The sequence below is a fragment of the Sorex araneus genome, chromosome 3 (assembly GCF_027595985.1).
Source record: "Sorex araneus isolate mSorAra2 chromosome 3, mSorAra2.pri, whole genome shotgun sequence".
Taxonomy (NCBI): domain Eukaryota; kingdom Metazoa; phylum Chordata; class Mammalia; order Eulipotyphla; family Soricidae; genus Sorex; species Sorex araneus.
This window is the reverse complement of record NC_073304.1, coordinates 185,175,285-185,190,522: the sequence shown is the minus strand read 5'-3', so window position 1 is coordinate 185,190,522 and position 15,238 is coordinate 185,175,285. Positions and strand designations below refer to the sequence as shown.

Sequence of the window (15,238 nt, the reverse complement as noted above, 5' to 3'; positions counted from 1 at the left end):
ACTGATTTAAAGAGTCCTATTTTAAATTTATAAGTTTTTTATGTTTGTTACAGAATAACTAATCATAATTTAGTCATACATTTTACCTCTTTGTTTCCTCCACAGTCTTACAAAATGAGTGGGAGATGATAGGAGTGGATGTAAGTATTCATTAGTTTATCCGGTTGGTTGCTAATCCAGTAAATGGCATACTGCTGACTATTCTCTTTTGGAAAACAGTTTTACTCTGTTCTCCGTTTCAGGACCAAGAAAGGATGAGAATAGAGAGAAGGAAAATGGTGAGGTTGTATTTTAAGAAAAGCAGAGCTCATCCTTCTCTGTCTTGTGATCTTTAAAGGTTGTAACTTTCCACCCACTTCCTGTCCTTGGAAAATTAATACTTTGGGGAAGAATAAAGTGCAGTATCTGACATAACTGTTTAATTTTCCACTCTACCACCCTGACATCACATCTTTCATTTGTTTTAAAATAATTCCTTTTGGGGCTGGAGAGCTAGTACAGTGGGTAGGGTGGTTGCCTTGAACGAAGCCAACCTGGTTTGATTCCTGGCATCCTATCCCCAGAGCACCTCCAGGAGCAATTCCTGAGTGCATAGTCAGGAGTAATATCTGAGAATCACCAAGTATGCTCCCCCCACCAAAAAGAAAATCCCCCCAATAAATAAATAGAATAAAACAAATCCTTTCTCTATCATCTCATCTATTTTCACTTTATCTGTCCTCCCCGGAAACCTCAAACTTAGAAAAGTCCCTCCCCCTCAGTCACAAGAAAACCATCCAGATAATTCCTTATATGTGTGGTGGGCATCAGGTAACAGGGAAGTAATTAAGTTTAAAGAGAGTACAACCAATATAACTTTAAAAGCAATGAAAGGACAAGTATCAGAGGGAGTAGCAACAAACTATAAAGCCACATCTCTGGGTTCTCAGGAATATGGCTACTGATGGAAGGAAGAAAACTGGGGCTTGAGATGTTTGCGCGTGGGTTACTGAAGTGAGTATGGAGAGAATGCTGGTACATACATGAGCCAGACTGAGATACTTAGATCCTAACCTCCCAATGCCTTCAGTCAGACACAGGTGAGTGAGGATCAAGCTGAGATTTTATTTACAGTTCCATCTGAAGTCTTACAGAGCAGGGGCAATCGTTATTGCTTTAAGATTATTGCCAGGAGGAAGAATGCAGGCCTCTACTGCCAGGGAGGAAATTTACTGGAGGCTCAAAAATCTACCCCTCAGACATTTCCACATAGCCCCATCCACATGTGCTATGACCATGTCACTATTTGTGTGAAGCACAGCCAACTTTGCTTTCCAAGGATTACACTGACTGCCAATAGACTCCCTTCCACCTTCCTCAAGGCTGTGGCAGAACTCTCAGCAGAACAAAATATTAACACTAGATGGAGTTTCAACCGCCCTCCACCTCCTGGCTGGGAGGCAGGGTCCTGGTTTCCGAAAAAGAATCATTTAACTTCCCGCCAGGACCAGCCTGGCTTCCTTTGTACGGAAAAACTTCCAAGCCCCATTTCTTTTGTCCCATAAGACCTCATAACTCACTTATTAGCTTATGATCCCTTGATATTTCAAGGTTCTACTTTGGAGGTTCCCAGCATGTTTCTTGAATTTTTTTCTCTGGGCCTTGGCGATTGAGGAAAGGAAGAAGGGAGCGAGACCAGGTGGCAGAGAAGTGCGGCCCAGTAGCTCATGCCCGGAATAGCAAGAAGGCCTAGGAAAACGCCGCCGGGGCGAAGGACTACTTTTTCTTTCCAGCCCCACTGCGAGAGGATATGGCTTTGTTCATGCGCGTCGCTACTCGAAGCCGGGACTCGTTGGCAGGCGGGGCCGTCCCGGGCTCCGGCGCTGCTGGAGGATCCGGAGCGGGCAGGAGGTGGCCGTGGGAAAGCGGGTCTCGGTTCTTCAGGGGTGCCGCCGCTACGGGTTTGGGTCCCTGCGCCCCCACGGACTATTTTTTGGAATGCGGTTTGTTTCCCAGAAGCCCGTCGATCTCCATCACCGTCTGCGGGGTCAGCTGGCTCAGCACCTGGGAAGGGGGTGATGGAGAGCGCAGCACACGCCGGGTTTGAGGCTCCGGGACAAAGGAGCAGCCCCGGGAGGCCAAATGGCAGACAGTCACTGTTGTGGACCTCTCAGGGGCAAAGTAAGGGCCCTGGAGTTGGTAATCCTATCAAGCCCATTCTGTGTCGGCATTGGGGACTTGTCTCCTGGGGAATGGCAAAGAGATGTGCTCTCTCTCCCCAGCTCACCTGCAGGGCGCCCAGGTGTTCTATCAGCTGCTCGGCACTGGACACCCCCAGCAAGACTGAGCTGACTCCCTCGCTGCGGAGACACCAGGCTGGGAGCAGGAGAGGAGAGAAAGAGGACTGATGGGGGCAAGTTAGCAGGCTTTCAGGAGTGTCTCTGAGAAAGAGGGGTCTCCTGGGGGACCATCTAGTATGAGGCCCGGGAGCAGTCTTACCAATAGCAAGCTGGGCCACAGTGCAGCCTAGCTGGTGAGCCATGGGGAGAAGGTCCATAACTTTGGCTTGTTGCTTCTTTCCATCCTCACTCTGCACCTTTTCCTTGAGCCACTGGTAACCCTAGAGGCCGGAGAGAATGAGCAAAATCCCCTTACCCCACCTCACACCCCAGTAGCCCAAACAGCCCAGTTCTGCTATCCAGGGCTTCTAAATCTCTCACCTTGATGGTGGCTTTGCAAGTATCTGGGACTCGTCCATCATATTTGCTAGTGATCAGGCCACAGGCCACTGGAGACCAGGTGACTGAACCAACACCTAAGAATGAAAGAATTGTACATGGGGGAAAGGATCTAGGTGATGGAGAGGCTGAAGGAAAGATGGGCATGTGGAGGCTGCGAACCAATCTTGTGGTAGAGCTCTGGCAGATGCATTTCCACCTTTTCTCTCTGAAACAGATGGTGGTCAGCTTGCTCACACACGGGAGGAATCAGATTGAACTGCCTGGCCATGGAGTAAGCCTCCTGTGTTGGTGTGGGGAAGAGATGGGGTCAGAACACTCCTTTCAGTTTCTTCCTCACCTCTCCCCCAGTAAAGCAGGGTTTGGAGTGATCATGGAAAAAATGAGAACCAATGGTAGGACAGAGGAAAGTAGGGTGGCACACTCACCATGATTTCTGCAGCTCCCCATCGGGATGTCCCCCAGTATAGGGCCAGGCCCTGGTTGATGACATAGGTCATGGCTCGAACAATCTCTAGGCACATGGGAGAAGGAGTGCCTCACTGTCAGACCCTTCGAATCCAGTGCTCCAGATCTGCCTGTCCCATCAGACCCCAGGCATCTTACAAGGCCAGAGGAGCTAGTATTTGTGCTTCCACCCCACCCCCACCCCATCCTGTCCAAGTCCTAGGGTTTGAATCTCTACTGTGCAGCTTGGAACACCCCTGGGTGAGCACTGGCTTCCTCCTTGAAGGGTAAGGAAGGTGCTGAATTCTGAATGACTATTGGGGTTGGGGTGCTGTTTTTACCCTCCATGGGACTGTTGGGGTCTAAACGATTGGCGAAGACAATGTCCACATATCCTAGTTGGAGGCGTTCTAAGGATCCTCGCAAGCCTAAGATAGGGTTGGGGAGAAGAAAGAAAGCACCTCAGCTTCAGTTTTCTAAAAATTTCAGATCAGCGCCCCACCCCCACTTGCCATGCTCCCCAAATCCCAGATCTTCTAACTCAGAACTTCAGAGGATGTTCTCAACTCCTCTGGCTTTCACACCCAGCCACTTCAGGTTCCCAGTCTCAGCTCTCACCCTCAATGATGTGTTTACGGCTCAAGCCTCGTTCAGTTTCTGCCCTGTAGGAAAAGGTCAATTGAAAAATGAGAAGTGATAAAAGATGGGTGCTGAGGGCAGGCCCAGTGCTGGGTGGAGGAGTGACCAAACAAGTCCTCATATGTAGGATGAAAAGCTGAAATGACAGATGTGGGGATGGCTGTCCTCATCCCTACCCCATGTACTATAGCATGGAAATTACTTACTGTCCTCCCCAAAAAATCTTGGTGGTGATAACATAGCTTGATCTCCTGGGAAAAGAGAGTAATGGCAGAACCAATACAAAGGATTTTTGGATGGCTGTCTCCAGAAACCCCCCTAAACACAGTCTTACCTCCAACCTTTGCTTTTGAGGATATTGCCTAGAGTTCTTTCAGCCCTGGAAGAAAGACAACAAAGAAGCATTGACACCCACAAGGTAGTTTAGTTCCTCCTTTTATTCCCCACTTTCTCCCTGAATTAATTTCCTGTTAATTAATTTCCTGTCTTGTAGAGTATAAACCATCACCTGCACCCCATCCCAGAACAAAGGGTATAGTTGTATAATTTTCATGAAAAATTCAACATACCAATTATGCATCAACTATGTACAAGTTCTTTTCTGGGTGCTGAAGGGATAGAACAAGATGAGGGGAGTGGAAACAGGAATATTTCCTTGTCTGATTCTGACTATTTGTATTGATTCTCCCTGTTTTTGGAAACTTCAAAGTCCTCCTAGCCTCCCAAATTTAGCTTAGATTCTGCCTGATTTTATGGAAAATGTTCTCTGATGACATAGTCTATAGTCAGTCCTGGCCATATTTCTCAGCTCTTTTTTTCTACACTATTCTCGGTTTAACCACTTAGACTGAGCTTTTCAAGAGCATGTTTATGACACCTCACAAGTAATGCCTAATCTATAGTAGGCTCTGTAGTTATTTACACAGAGAAGATGTGGCATGGGGAAAAGCAAAATATGTTCCAAGGAAGGAGGATTTTCCAGCCAAGCAGAAAATATGGCCACAAAACCCAGTAATTAATGAACCGTGTGTCAGAAGGCAGTATAGAGATCTCTGGGAGCACAGAGGACTTGTGACCTCTGGACAAATGCTTTTTGAGGAGCTGATGTTTGGGTCAAGTGTTAAAGATGAATGGAAGAGTTGGAAGAGTGAAAGGCAGGGGTAATTCACTTCAGGTTTTAACTAATTCCACTGTGAAACCATGGGTGCGGTGTCATGCAGTATGTTTGAAAAGTCAACTCTGTAATCCTCACATAGTTGCACATAAATGATATCTAGGATACATCTGTTCGTTTTATTCTAATTTGACTTCACAGTATACCTTTTGGAAGGGGGGCTTATATTGAAACTACAATTCCCATAATGCTTGGAATTTGTGGATTGGCTAATAGGTTGAAGGTTTTCCCAGAAATTACAGGGTTGTTGGACTACAGAGATAGTACAATGGATAGGGTGCATGCCTTGGACATGTAGCCAACCCAAGTTTGACCCCCAGCATCCCATAAGTTCCCCTTCCTGAGTGCAGGGTCAGGAGTTAACCCCTGAGCAATGCCAGGTGTAGCCCCCAAACCATATATATATATATGTATATATATACACATACATACATATATACATATATATATATATCTGTCACCCCATTGCTCATTGATTTGCTCGAGCTGGCACCAGTAATGTCTCCATTGTGAGACTTGTTGTTACTGTTTTTGGCATATCAAATATGCCACGGGTAGCTTGCCAGGCTCTGCCATATGATCGAGATAATCTCGGTAGCTTGCCAGGCTCTCCGAGAGGGGCAGAGGAATCAAATCCGGGTCGGCCGCGTGCAAGACAAACGCCTTACCCGCTATGCTATCGCTCTAGCCCGCATATATACATATGTGTGTGTGTGTGTGTGTGTGTGTATAAACCCCCCCAAACAAAACAGAATTTACAGGATTATCTAGAGGTAAAACAAGAAGCCCTGATATTCTCTCAGCTTTCCAAGTATAACAGCTCTTTTACTCCAGTGCTTACTGTCCTGCTGCATATACTTCGGCCGTGTCAAACAGGTTTACACCATGCTCGTAAGCTACTGTCAGCACATCCTCTGCTACCTAGGGAAGTGAGAGAAAAAGCTGAAAATCAACCACTGGCCCCTCGATTACCAGCCTCACTGCAGGCTAGCCCATTATATCTCAGCCCTGGTTTCCATTTTTTTCTCCCCTTTCTATATTCTACTCAGGTTCACCATGGGTTATCTAAAATCTCTATCCATTCCATCCCTTTTCTAGTTCCCTCAGACCCCTTCATTCTGCCCACAGATCCCATCATTTATACCTCATCCGAGATCTGAGAACCAAACGTGACCCAGGTACCTGAAAAAGAGAAGCCAGGCACATGAGCGCTATGGGAGGCAGGCCATGAAAGAACACCCAACCTCTTAATTCTTTTTATTTCTAACTCACCTAGGCCAAGGCAGGATACCCGAAGACCAGACTTCCCTAGGTTCCTGCAGAATACAGAAGTAGCAGAAAGGGAAGGACATAGATTATCAACCCCCAATTCCTCTCCTTCAAGCTGAGATGCCTCCGGGTGTTTCCATCTAAAGAAATGATCTAGTTGGGCCTACAGAATTGGGTAGTACTATGCTCTTAGGATAAAGTGAACAAACAAAAGACTTTCTCTGGAGCCACTGTTCAATGCCTCCCTTCCTATCACACTGAAATGTGCTGCGTGATTTATGTTACGTCTGGCTGTGATCTTGTTTGTATTTCAGTCATTTCTGTAATGTGTGAAGTTGGGGGCTTGAAAGATTATGACTCTCGGTGTGATTATGATAAAACTTGGAAATCAGACTCTCAGAGCACTATGCTAGAGGGCAGACACCAGAGCAGAAAGATAAACCATGTCAAATCCAAGCACTCAGGCAGGCAAAATTCCTCAGATAGGCTCAGCAGATGGGTCTCCAATAAAGACAGGCAGGAAACCTGGGAAGGTTCATGACAGAAAAGGCTGGTCCCTCCTCTACCCACCCCACTCCCTCAGCTCTTTTTGGGTTATAAAGTCTGAACCAGATTAGTTCCCTTCTTCCAAGGCACCTGGCAAGGAAGTCAGTTGGCCAAGCTTCGCAAGACGGAGCTACTAAGCAAGAAGGGGCTTGGATTCTTCAGGTGACAAAATCAGGTTAGATCAGTGATCTCTGCTCAATTCCAGGTAGAGTCCCCTCCTCCTCCCCGCCACGCCCTCATACTCCCACTCCCTCCCCTGCACTGTGAGTTATGAAAACCCAGATGTTCTCTGCGACTTAGTCCATTTTCTCCGTCTAGCCCTGTTCCTCAGCACAGAGCTAAGAAACGTGGTCCAACTTCACCCCCCTAAGAAAGACGGCAGGAGACCTGGCCAGTGGGGCAGGTAGTGACACTATCTGGGTCAGGCACCCTGAGCAGGACATAAGAGATTTCCTTCGCTGGACACTGACCCAAGGGCACTCCACCTAAAGGGGTGGGGAAGGGTCGCGGCGGGGGGTGGAGCCGAGCCAAATATCCAGGGCCTTCCAGGGAATCAGGAGGGGAGGGGAGTTTAGGAATATCCCGGGGTGGAGGGTCTGGCTGCACACATTAAACCTCCATAAACCTGATTCTATCACGACTGCAGCGACCACAGAGAGGGACCAGCTAAGGGAGAATCGTGAAGGGAAGAGGTGAAATGAACCCAAATTTTTTTTAGCGAACTTTAAGGGGGTTCTAGCGTCATCCCAGGAAGTCTCGGGTCAGGAAAGGGGAGTAGATGGGGCAGGCTGTCCGGCCACCCCCATACCTGTATTTCATGCCAGTGCCTCGGCCGGTGCTCTCTCGGAGGGCCCCAGCAGGCGCCGGGGGCCGGGGAACCTGAGCGGCCCGGACCTTGGGGCCGGACCCTCCTCCTCCTGGAGGATTTCCGTGACCCCCGCCGGCCGGCCCACCATTGCCGCCCCCAGGACCCGGCCGGGTTCCACACAGTCGGTCCTCACTGCTCCGGCTGCGAAGGTTCTGCTCGGTGCATGCGATGGACACCTGCATGTCGGCGGGCCAGGGTGGGGAAGGGGCTCTGCAGGGTGCGGGTGCGTGCGGGAGGAGGAGGGAACAGGGGAGTCCGAGGACAGACTCCCGGGGCCGCGGGGGCGCGGGCCCAGCGCGCGGCAAGGCTGAGAAGGCTGCGGCGGGAGCCGACTGGCAGGATGGGCCGCGGGGGCGGACTGCAGGAGGTCGCGGGGTTGGAGGCGGGAGGGAGACGCGGGCGGGGGTGCGCGGCGAGTGAAGACAGTCGGATATCCAGACACAGGTGCTGGGAGGCGGGAGAAATGGGGGAAAGGGAAGGTCGAGAGCGATCTTTGGAGGGTCGGGACTCCGGACCGAAGGGGGCGGACGAGAGATACCACTAAAGCCGAACCGCAGCGAGACCGCTAGGCAGTAGCTCCGGCATCGGCCCAGCTCATCAACATACAGGCACCGCCCCCTTATCTGCATAAAAGCCGCCTCCCCGCCAACCTGCCACTCAAGTGCAGAAGCCCTGCCGCAGAAGACTCCCCGGCCTCATTCTTCAGCGCCCGGTGAGTGGACCCAGAGGGTGGTTCTCCTGTCTTCTGGGACCCACTGCAGCCAGGTCTTCATTTAGCCTACCGAGTCCCAGTCGGGGCGATTTTATCCCGCAGGGGGCGTTGGTAAAATCTGAAAACATGTTTTACTATCATGACTTGGGAGGAGGGATGGGTTGATGCATTGTGCTATAGAGTCCAGAAAGTGCTGGATGGAGAGGTTCCCACATCCCGAGGAAGAAATTATGCACCCTTTAATGTCGCTCTGAGAAATCCACGTGTCTTTGTAACTCAAGGGTTGTGGTTACCCTGGTTCCCACCTAGGGTGGGGCTGGACCCTACCCACCATAGTGAAATGCTCAGGATACAGAGGGTGACAAACAGTTTATTATTTTGTACATCTTGCACTTAGGGAGGGGATAAAACTGGAGAAAGGGCTTGGTCCTCCTGTCATCAGGAAGGTCACACCACAGGCTGCTTTCTGTTGAAGGCCGATGGCTTCCAGGGGCTTTGAGATACAAGGGTTGGCAGTGGAGTCCCTTGGTGGCATATGTTAGGAAAAGCCTCTTGAGGGATGGGGGAGGCTGCTTCCCTCAGCCAGGCCGGGCGGAGAAGAAGGGTAGCGAGCGGATGTAGGAATCCAGCCGGGAGCGGAAGAGCTCACTTTGCACAGTTTGGCCCAATGGGCAGAGTGGATTCTTCACCACCAGCTCCACATACAGCTATGGAGAAGGAAGGTGTTAGAGCCTAGCTTTGAACACATGCTTTTTTTTTTTTTTTTTTTTTGGCTGTACTTGGGTCTGCTCAGGAATCACTCCTGGCAGGGCTTGGGATATGGGATATACGGGGTACATGGGATGCCAGGGATCAAACCCAACTTGGCAGCATAAAAGGCAAGTACCTTAGCCTCTGTTCTATCTCTCTTGGGTCTGCATTGGTCACTTTTTTTTTTTTTTTTTGCTTTTTTTTTTTTTTTGGGTCACGCCTGGCGATGCACAGGGGTTACTCCTGGCTTTGCACTCAGGAATTACCCCTGGCGGTGCTCAGGGGACCATATGGGATGCTGGGATTCGAACCCGGGCCGGCCGGGTGCAAGGCAAACGCCCTACCCGCTGTGCTATTGCCCCAGCCCCTGCATTGGTCACTTTTTGTTTTCACTTTCAAACCTAGTATAACTTCAGGGGTGGGTGAATGCACAAAGCCCAAAGGCTGAATGGCAAACGCTTCCTGAGAAGCTGATTTAAACAGCTTCTTTAAACAGGACCAAAAGCGTGCCTGGGCAAATGCTACCTTCAATGTTGTAGGATTAGGGAAGGATAGTGAAGAAGGATAGTGAAGAAGCTGGGGCTCTAGGGAGCCATGCTGTTAAAGAGATTTTGGGGAGAGGCCTTAGGGGCTGGTACTGACCGCACTGTAGATATGGTGCAGTACATCTCGGATAGGTCCCACGCCCAAGTCAGTATTCATGACAACCTTGATCCCAGTAGGTGTCTCGTAGTAATGGAGTTTGTAACGGCTAGTTTGGAAAGCAAGGAAGCCGTCCTTCCTGTAGAGATGAGGAGGATGTTAAAGTAATGGGAGCAGAATCTCTCCCTACGAGATACTTCTAATCCTTTCTCTAAACATATTTGTACCTGCTGGTCGAGAAAGAAACCAACTTCTCAATTTGCTCCCCCCCCCCCCCGCGCCCCCAACCTCTTTAGCTTTAGAACTCCCATCACCAACCAGTTCCTGCTAGTTCCAGCATGTTGCTCAGGCCTCCGTCTCTGGAGACCGACAATCCTTCCATTCAAGAAAGCTTCCCCCGACCCCCAGATTCCCAAGGTTTTAGCCCTCTTTCCCTCAAGCCACACCCCAAAATCCGCGTACATGTCTAGCGGGGACATCTTGCTGACAAAGGAGCGGATAGAGAAGAGCATTCCGTACATCAGCTTGTATTCCTGGGGGGAGAGGGCCATTGTTAGCTCTTAAGATGTTTAAGGAGGGCAAGAATGGGAAGGAATCGGGGTTTGGGGAGAAGGGGCAAGACGGCACTATAAGCGTTTGGAGATGGAGGTCGTCCGGTTTGCGCGGGGCCCTCTTGTCACCTCCTCTTTGGGGATCCCCGCTTGCTTCTTGCGATGCCACTCGCTGTAATGCAGGCACACTCCATTCCGATCAAACAGGTACAGGTTGTGGACAGTCATCTGCAGGGCAATGTGTGTGAGCCTCGCTCCGGGACCGCTCACACTTGAGCTTCAGTTGTCTCTGCCAGGTCCCTTCAAACAGGCGGGACCCCTTCCTCCCCGGGACTCACCGGAACTGCTCCTTGCACCCTTCACTAGATAACTTCCGTTTTCCGCGAAGCGAAGCCCAGCGGGTCCTCCCACTGCAGTAGCAAGGCGATAACCCCTCCCCAATACCCTCCTCAGCCAATCCATGGCTGCCGGGGCCGCGCATGCGCGACCGGGCTTCCAGGGCCTAAAGTGGACTCCCTTCAAGTCCGTCTCCAGGCTGTGACGTCATTAAAACGAGCGAGGCGGGGCTGCGGCTGTGGGCGGGAGGCGGCCAACGGTTTTGAGTGTCTGGGAGATCCCGGGACCCTGGTGGTCTTTGGTCTTCCCGGACCCGCGGTATCTAAGTTGCTGCAGAGTAGTCGAAAGTGGGTGGTCGGGGAGAGGATGTCAGGCAGCGCTTGAGAGCGGCGTCTTTCAGGGACGCCTGTGGGCGTGATTCAGTTTTTGCTCAGTTTCTTTGGGGGGGTCTTAGGGAAGGACTCTAGGAAGCCTTGCTATGATTTTCTTGACAGGAGGAATGGGAGGGGGTATGCTGGCTAGTTGACCCTGGATAGGGCGGGTGTGGGCAGAGAGGGTGTGGGGAGGTGGGGAGTGTGAGGTTCCTGCCTCTGAGATGATCGAGGGGCAAATAAGACAGCTAGACGGAAATTGGGTCCCCACTGGACTTGATTCCGTTTCACAGTGCGTATTCTGGGTGTGAGAAACTCAGAGCTTAGTTAACCCGAGGACGCCGCACCAAAGTTGATCTGATTCTGCAGCTTTCGCGGGAAATGCAGTAGGTCATTGAACCCTACTCTTCTTTTTTTTGTGAACCCTATTCTTTGGTCTCCCTGTTCTCTGTACCCTCCTTTTCCACAGTTCCAGATCTCTGGAAAGAGATGCTTTTGCCCTCTCCCATGGCCTCTGGAACAGCTGGATACTTTCCTCTAACCAGAAATCCTTCCAACCTATGTTCATCAAGGATCCCTGGCTTGGCATCTTCCTCCTTTCTCCCAGATTTTCCCACTCTATGTATTTGCGCCCCTGAGTGCTCCTAAAGCAGAACCGGTTCCCAGCTCTGCGATCTGCAGTTGTCACTTCCCTGTGTTCATGGCGACATCAGCTACCAATCCCAGTTCACCTTTGCGGGCAGAGGATCTGAGCAACTCATCAGACATCCGTGGGCTGAACCAAGTGTCTTCTGAGGTGACCTCCCAGCTCTATGCTTCTTTGCATCTAAATCGCCAGGCAGAAGCCACAGCCCGAGCCCAGCTGTATTTATCTTCCACCTCTCCACCTCTTAATGAGGCATTAGATGGCTTGGCCCAAGAGCTCAGTCATAACTTGTCAGTTGGATTGGAAAACAACTTGAAGAAAAAGGTGAGGGAGGTGTGTCTTGGGTACTATAGGGTCCTGGGTGGAGTGCTTAAAAAATGCTTTCTATGGGCCACAGAGATGTCAAGATACTGGCCTTGCACTGAAGCTGACCCAGGTTTGATATCTGGTACCACATATGGTTCCCCAGATCCTGAGCAAAGAAACAGGCGTAAGCCATGAGATCTGCCAGATATGGCCCCCAAATAAAAATAGCCCTGAGCATTGCTGACTGTGGCCCCAAAATAAAAAACAAAAGTTTTATGAAACCTGAACTCCTCTTGTTAGATTTCAGATTCCTTTTGACTAGAGTCAGTCATGCTTATTTCTGGGAACAAATGTTTATGAGGGAGAGAGTGGCCTGGATATCATAATGTGGAAAATTGTGTAGCTTGCCAGTTTTTTGTTTTGTTTTCTGGTCAAAAACACCTGCACTATGAGCTGCTGTGCTTTGAGATTTGGGAGTGAAGATAAGGTTTCTTTTTCCCAAGGGGAAAGTAGAATAGATCACGACTTGCAGCAAAATATCTAAAATCATTCTAGCTCAAGTTCTGATCGTACAGTTTGAGGTTTTAGTAATGATTATGAAACAGTGAAATAAACTGTACATTTTACAGAGAAAATAGGTATTAATATTGGATAGAAAAGATGCAAACTGGTTAGGTTTTCTGGAGTTTGAAAAATAGATAGCTATGGGCTTCATTATCTTTAGATAATGTATGTGCTCTCTGGCTGTCAAGAATTCCTTCCACTCTTGTCTCAGCCCACCCACTTTATGCAATTGTACTAACCATTTGACTTCTGTACACATTCGTTTCTAAATTTTACTGCATCAGTTCTGTTTTTCTTGCTTTCTTAGGTACTAGCAAGTAAGAATTCTTTATTGGTTTTTGGTTTGGGGCTACTGTTTTTGTAGTTTAGTGATTGATTATATGCCTTGCACCAACCCAGCGATGCTAAGGGGTTACTCCTGGCTCTGTGCTCAGGAATTACTGTCGCAATGCTTGGGGGAATCATATGGGATGCCAGGGATTGAACCTGGGCTGGCCATATGTAAGGCAAATGCCCTACCCACTGTACTGTCGCTCCTCCATCCCTGCAAATAGAAATTCTTGGGTTTTAAGAGTACTCCAAGGTGGGATGGGGGTGGGTTTTACAAAAAAGTACTCTGGATATGATGTGCTCTGGAAATAAGTGATATATATATACATATATATATTTATACACACATCTTTATGTAGAGCAGGTTGCATCATATTTGTGGGTTTTTTTCTCTTTTTTTAGGGGTTGGGGTGAGATGGGGTGTTGAGGTCACACCTAGAAGTGCTCAGGGCTTACTCATGGCTCTGGGCTCAGGGATCACTTGAGCTCAAGGTGTGCTAGAGATCAAACATGGGTCAGCCATGTGCAAGGCAGGTGCTTCACCCACTGTACTCTCTCTGACCCTCTGTGTCACTTTTTTTCAGGATGGTTCCAAGCATATCTTTGAGATGGAAAGTGTTCGGGGTCAACTCCAGAGCATCCTCCAAACCTCACGTGATACAGCCTATCGTGAGTAAATCCCTTTCCTGCAAGGGAGAACCTAGATTTCAGTTTTAGGAGAAAGTGTAGGGAGGAAGTGTGTGCATGTTGAGGGGCAATGTTACACCTCTGAGATGATTTTTCAGGAGGAAGGTCTTTGGGAAAGGGGCCTTAGGCGTGGGTAAGTGGAATGGAAAGCCCCTGGGGCTGGAATGTAGCTTAGTGATTGATTATATGCCTTGTACCAATGTGTGAGGTCCTGGGTTCAATTCCTGGCACCTAAAACAAAACAAGGAAACAAAGTCTCTTTTCTCTATTCTTCACATGGTTCCTGTTCCTATCTTTTTCTAACCCTGCATTTGGGATTCCTCTGGCTGCCTACAGGAGTTCCCCTTACCACAGAGGCAGGTTCCGAAAGACGGGAAGAGGACTCCTTTGAGAGTGACAGCACAGCCACTTTACTTAAGTGAGTTCTCATCGGGGGTCTCCTGGTTGCTTGCTTAATAGAAAGGAAAGTGGTCTGTTTTGAATTTTCCTTTTATTGCTTTTGTACCTCTTAAGAACCCAAGACACGTGTCACTTAGCTTTCAGTGTTTCTTTATAGGGAAGGGAACCTCCTAAGCAGTGTTTAGGGGACTGGCTGATATCTGACTAACCAGGCTGGATGCTTCATACTTGGGCTGGGTGATGAGGTCGGGCTCAGCGGTGTTGGGATTCACCATGGCCTCAGCCAGTAATGCTGGGTAGGGTAAGAGGTGGGGCAACCAATGCCAGCCATCAAACTAGGCCTTGCACACAAAAGGCATGCGCCCCAGCACTTAAGCCTTCTCCTTCTCCTGGTGCCTCTTTTTTTTTTTTTTTTTCTTTTTGGGTCACACCCGGCAATGCTCAGGGGTTACTCCTGGCTTTGCACTCAGGAATCACTCCTGGCGGTGCTCAGGGGACCATGTGGGATGCTGGGAATTGAGTCCGGGTCAGTCGTGTGCAAGGCAAACACCCTACCTGCTGTGCTGTTGCTCCAGCCCCTTCATCCTGGTGCCTTTAAATTATGTGTGTGTGTGTGTGTGTGCGTTTATTTTTCTCTCCTGTCTTCTACCTTGTAATCCTTTGGGAACACGAACATCTGCTGCCTAGTTCCTGACTTTCTCCCGACCTCTAGTTGGCTTGTTCTGCTGAGACTTTCTGCTGGGGGAAGCACAATAGGGTGAATCATCAGCCTGTGTGCTATTTGTGTCTCTGTCACTACCGAGCTTTATGGCATATATAGGACATATATTTTGCCCTTTTGGAGTTTTCATTTCCTTGGCTATAAAGTAACACAGTTACACTACTGGATCTCAAAGGTCCTCCGATCCCTAATGTTTTCTACCTGATGTGCTCAGCACCCGGCCTCTGCAAGACTTATCTCCATCCAGTTCATCTCAAGCCTTGGAGGAGTTATTTCCTCGATACACCAGCCTTCGGCCAGGGCCCCAACTCAATCCTCCAGATTTTCAGGGCCTGAGAGATGCACTGGATTCAGAGCATACTCGTCGCAAGGTAAGCTACAAAGGCTTCCTTTTGAAGCAGACAGAATTAGAAATAAGACAGGCAGGGTGGGAAGGAACAGTTCAGTTAATACAGAGAAGGGACCACAATGACAATGACAGTTGGAAATGATCACTCTGGACAAGAACTGGGTGCTGAAAGGTAAAGTGATATGCATGTTAACCTTTCAGTAACTGTATTGCA

General features: G+C 49.2%; 3 protein-coding genes across 9 annotated transcripts in view; 1 reads left to right on the top strand and 2 right to left on the bottom strand.

Moving 5' to 3' along the window:
• Window positions 1-1,084: 1,084 nt before the first annotated feature.
• Window positions 1,085-8,306, bottom strand: KCNAB3 (potassium voltage-gated channel subfamily A regulatory beta subunit 3). Its single transcript, XM_004604850.2, has 14 exons — window positions 7,601-8,306; window positions 6,250-6,293; window positions 6,122-6,159; window positions 5,819-5,898; window positions 4,138-4,182; window positions 4,010-4,054; window positions 3,783-3,826; window positions 3,506-3,592; window positions 3,146-3,231; window positions 2,880-3,000; window positions 2,700-2,794; window positions 2,479-2,599; window positions 2,267-2,355; window positions 1,085-2,043 (listed from the first exon to the last, which is right to left on the bottom strand). The coding sequence occupies exons 1-14, from the start codon at window positions 8,287-8,289 to the stop codon at window positions 1,966-1,968; spliced, it is 1,662 nt and encodes a 553-aa protein (XP_004604907.2). The 5' UTR covers window positions 8,290-8,306; the 3' UTR covers window positions 1,085-1,965.
• Window positions 8,240-15,238, top strand: part of CNTROB (centrobin, centriole duplication and spindle assembly protein) — a 33,554-nt gene continuing 26,555 nt past the window's right edge. For 3 of the 7 annotated variants that reach the window (XM_055130471.1, XM_055130470.1, XM_055130467.1), the window contains exons 1-4: window positions 10,891-11,992; window positions 13,453-13,537; window positions 13,892-13,973; window positions 14,890-15,046. In XM_055130471.1, the coding sequence (XP_054986446.1) occupies window positions 11,723-11,992; window positions 13,453-13,537; window positions 13,892-13,973; window positions 14,890-15,046 (594 nt within the window). In that variant the 5' untranslated portion in view covers window positions 10,891-11,722. Of the gene's footprint in view, window positions 8,373-10,876; window positions 11,993-13,452; window positions 13,538-13,891; window positions 13,974-14,889; window positions 15,047-15,238 lie in introns of those variants that run through there. The other 4 variants (XM_055130468.1, XM_055130469.1, XM_055130473.1 and 1 more) reach the window with 4 other exon arrangements.
• Window positions 8,725-10,744, bottom strand: TRAPPC1 (trafficking protein particle complex subunit 1). The gene is made up of 5 exons (XM_004605193.2): window positions 10,654-10,744; window positions 10,445-10,543; window positions 10,227-10,297; window positions 9,765-9,903; window positions 8,725-9,079 (listed from the first exon to the last, which is right to left on the bottom strand). Exons 2-5 carry the CDS (start codon window positions 10,541-10,543, stop codon window positions 8,951-8,953), a joined length of 438 nt encoding a protein of 145 aa, XP_004605250.1. The 5' UTR covers window positions 10,654-10,744; the 3' UTR covers window positions 8,725-8,950.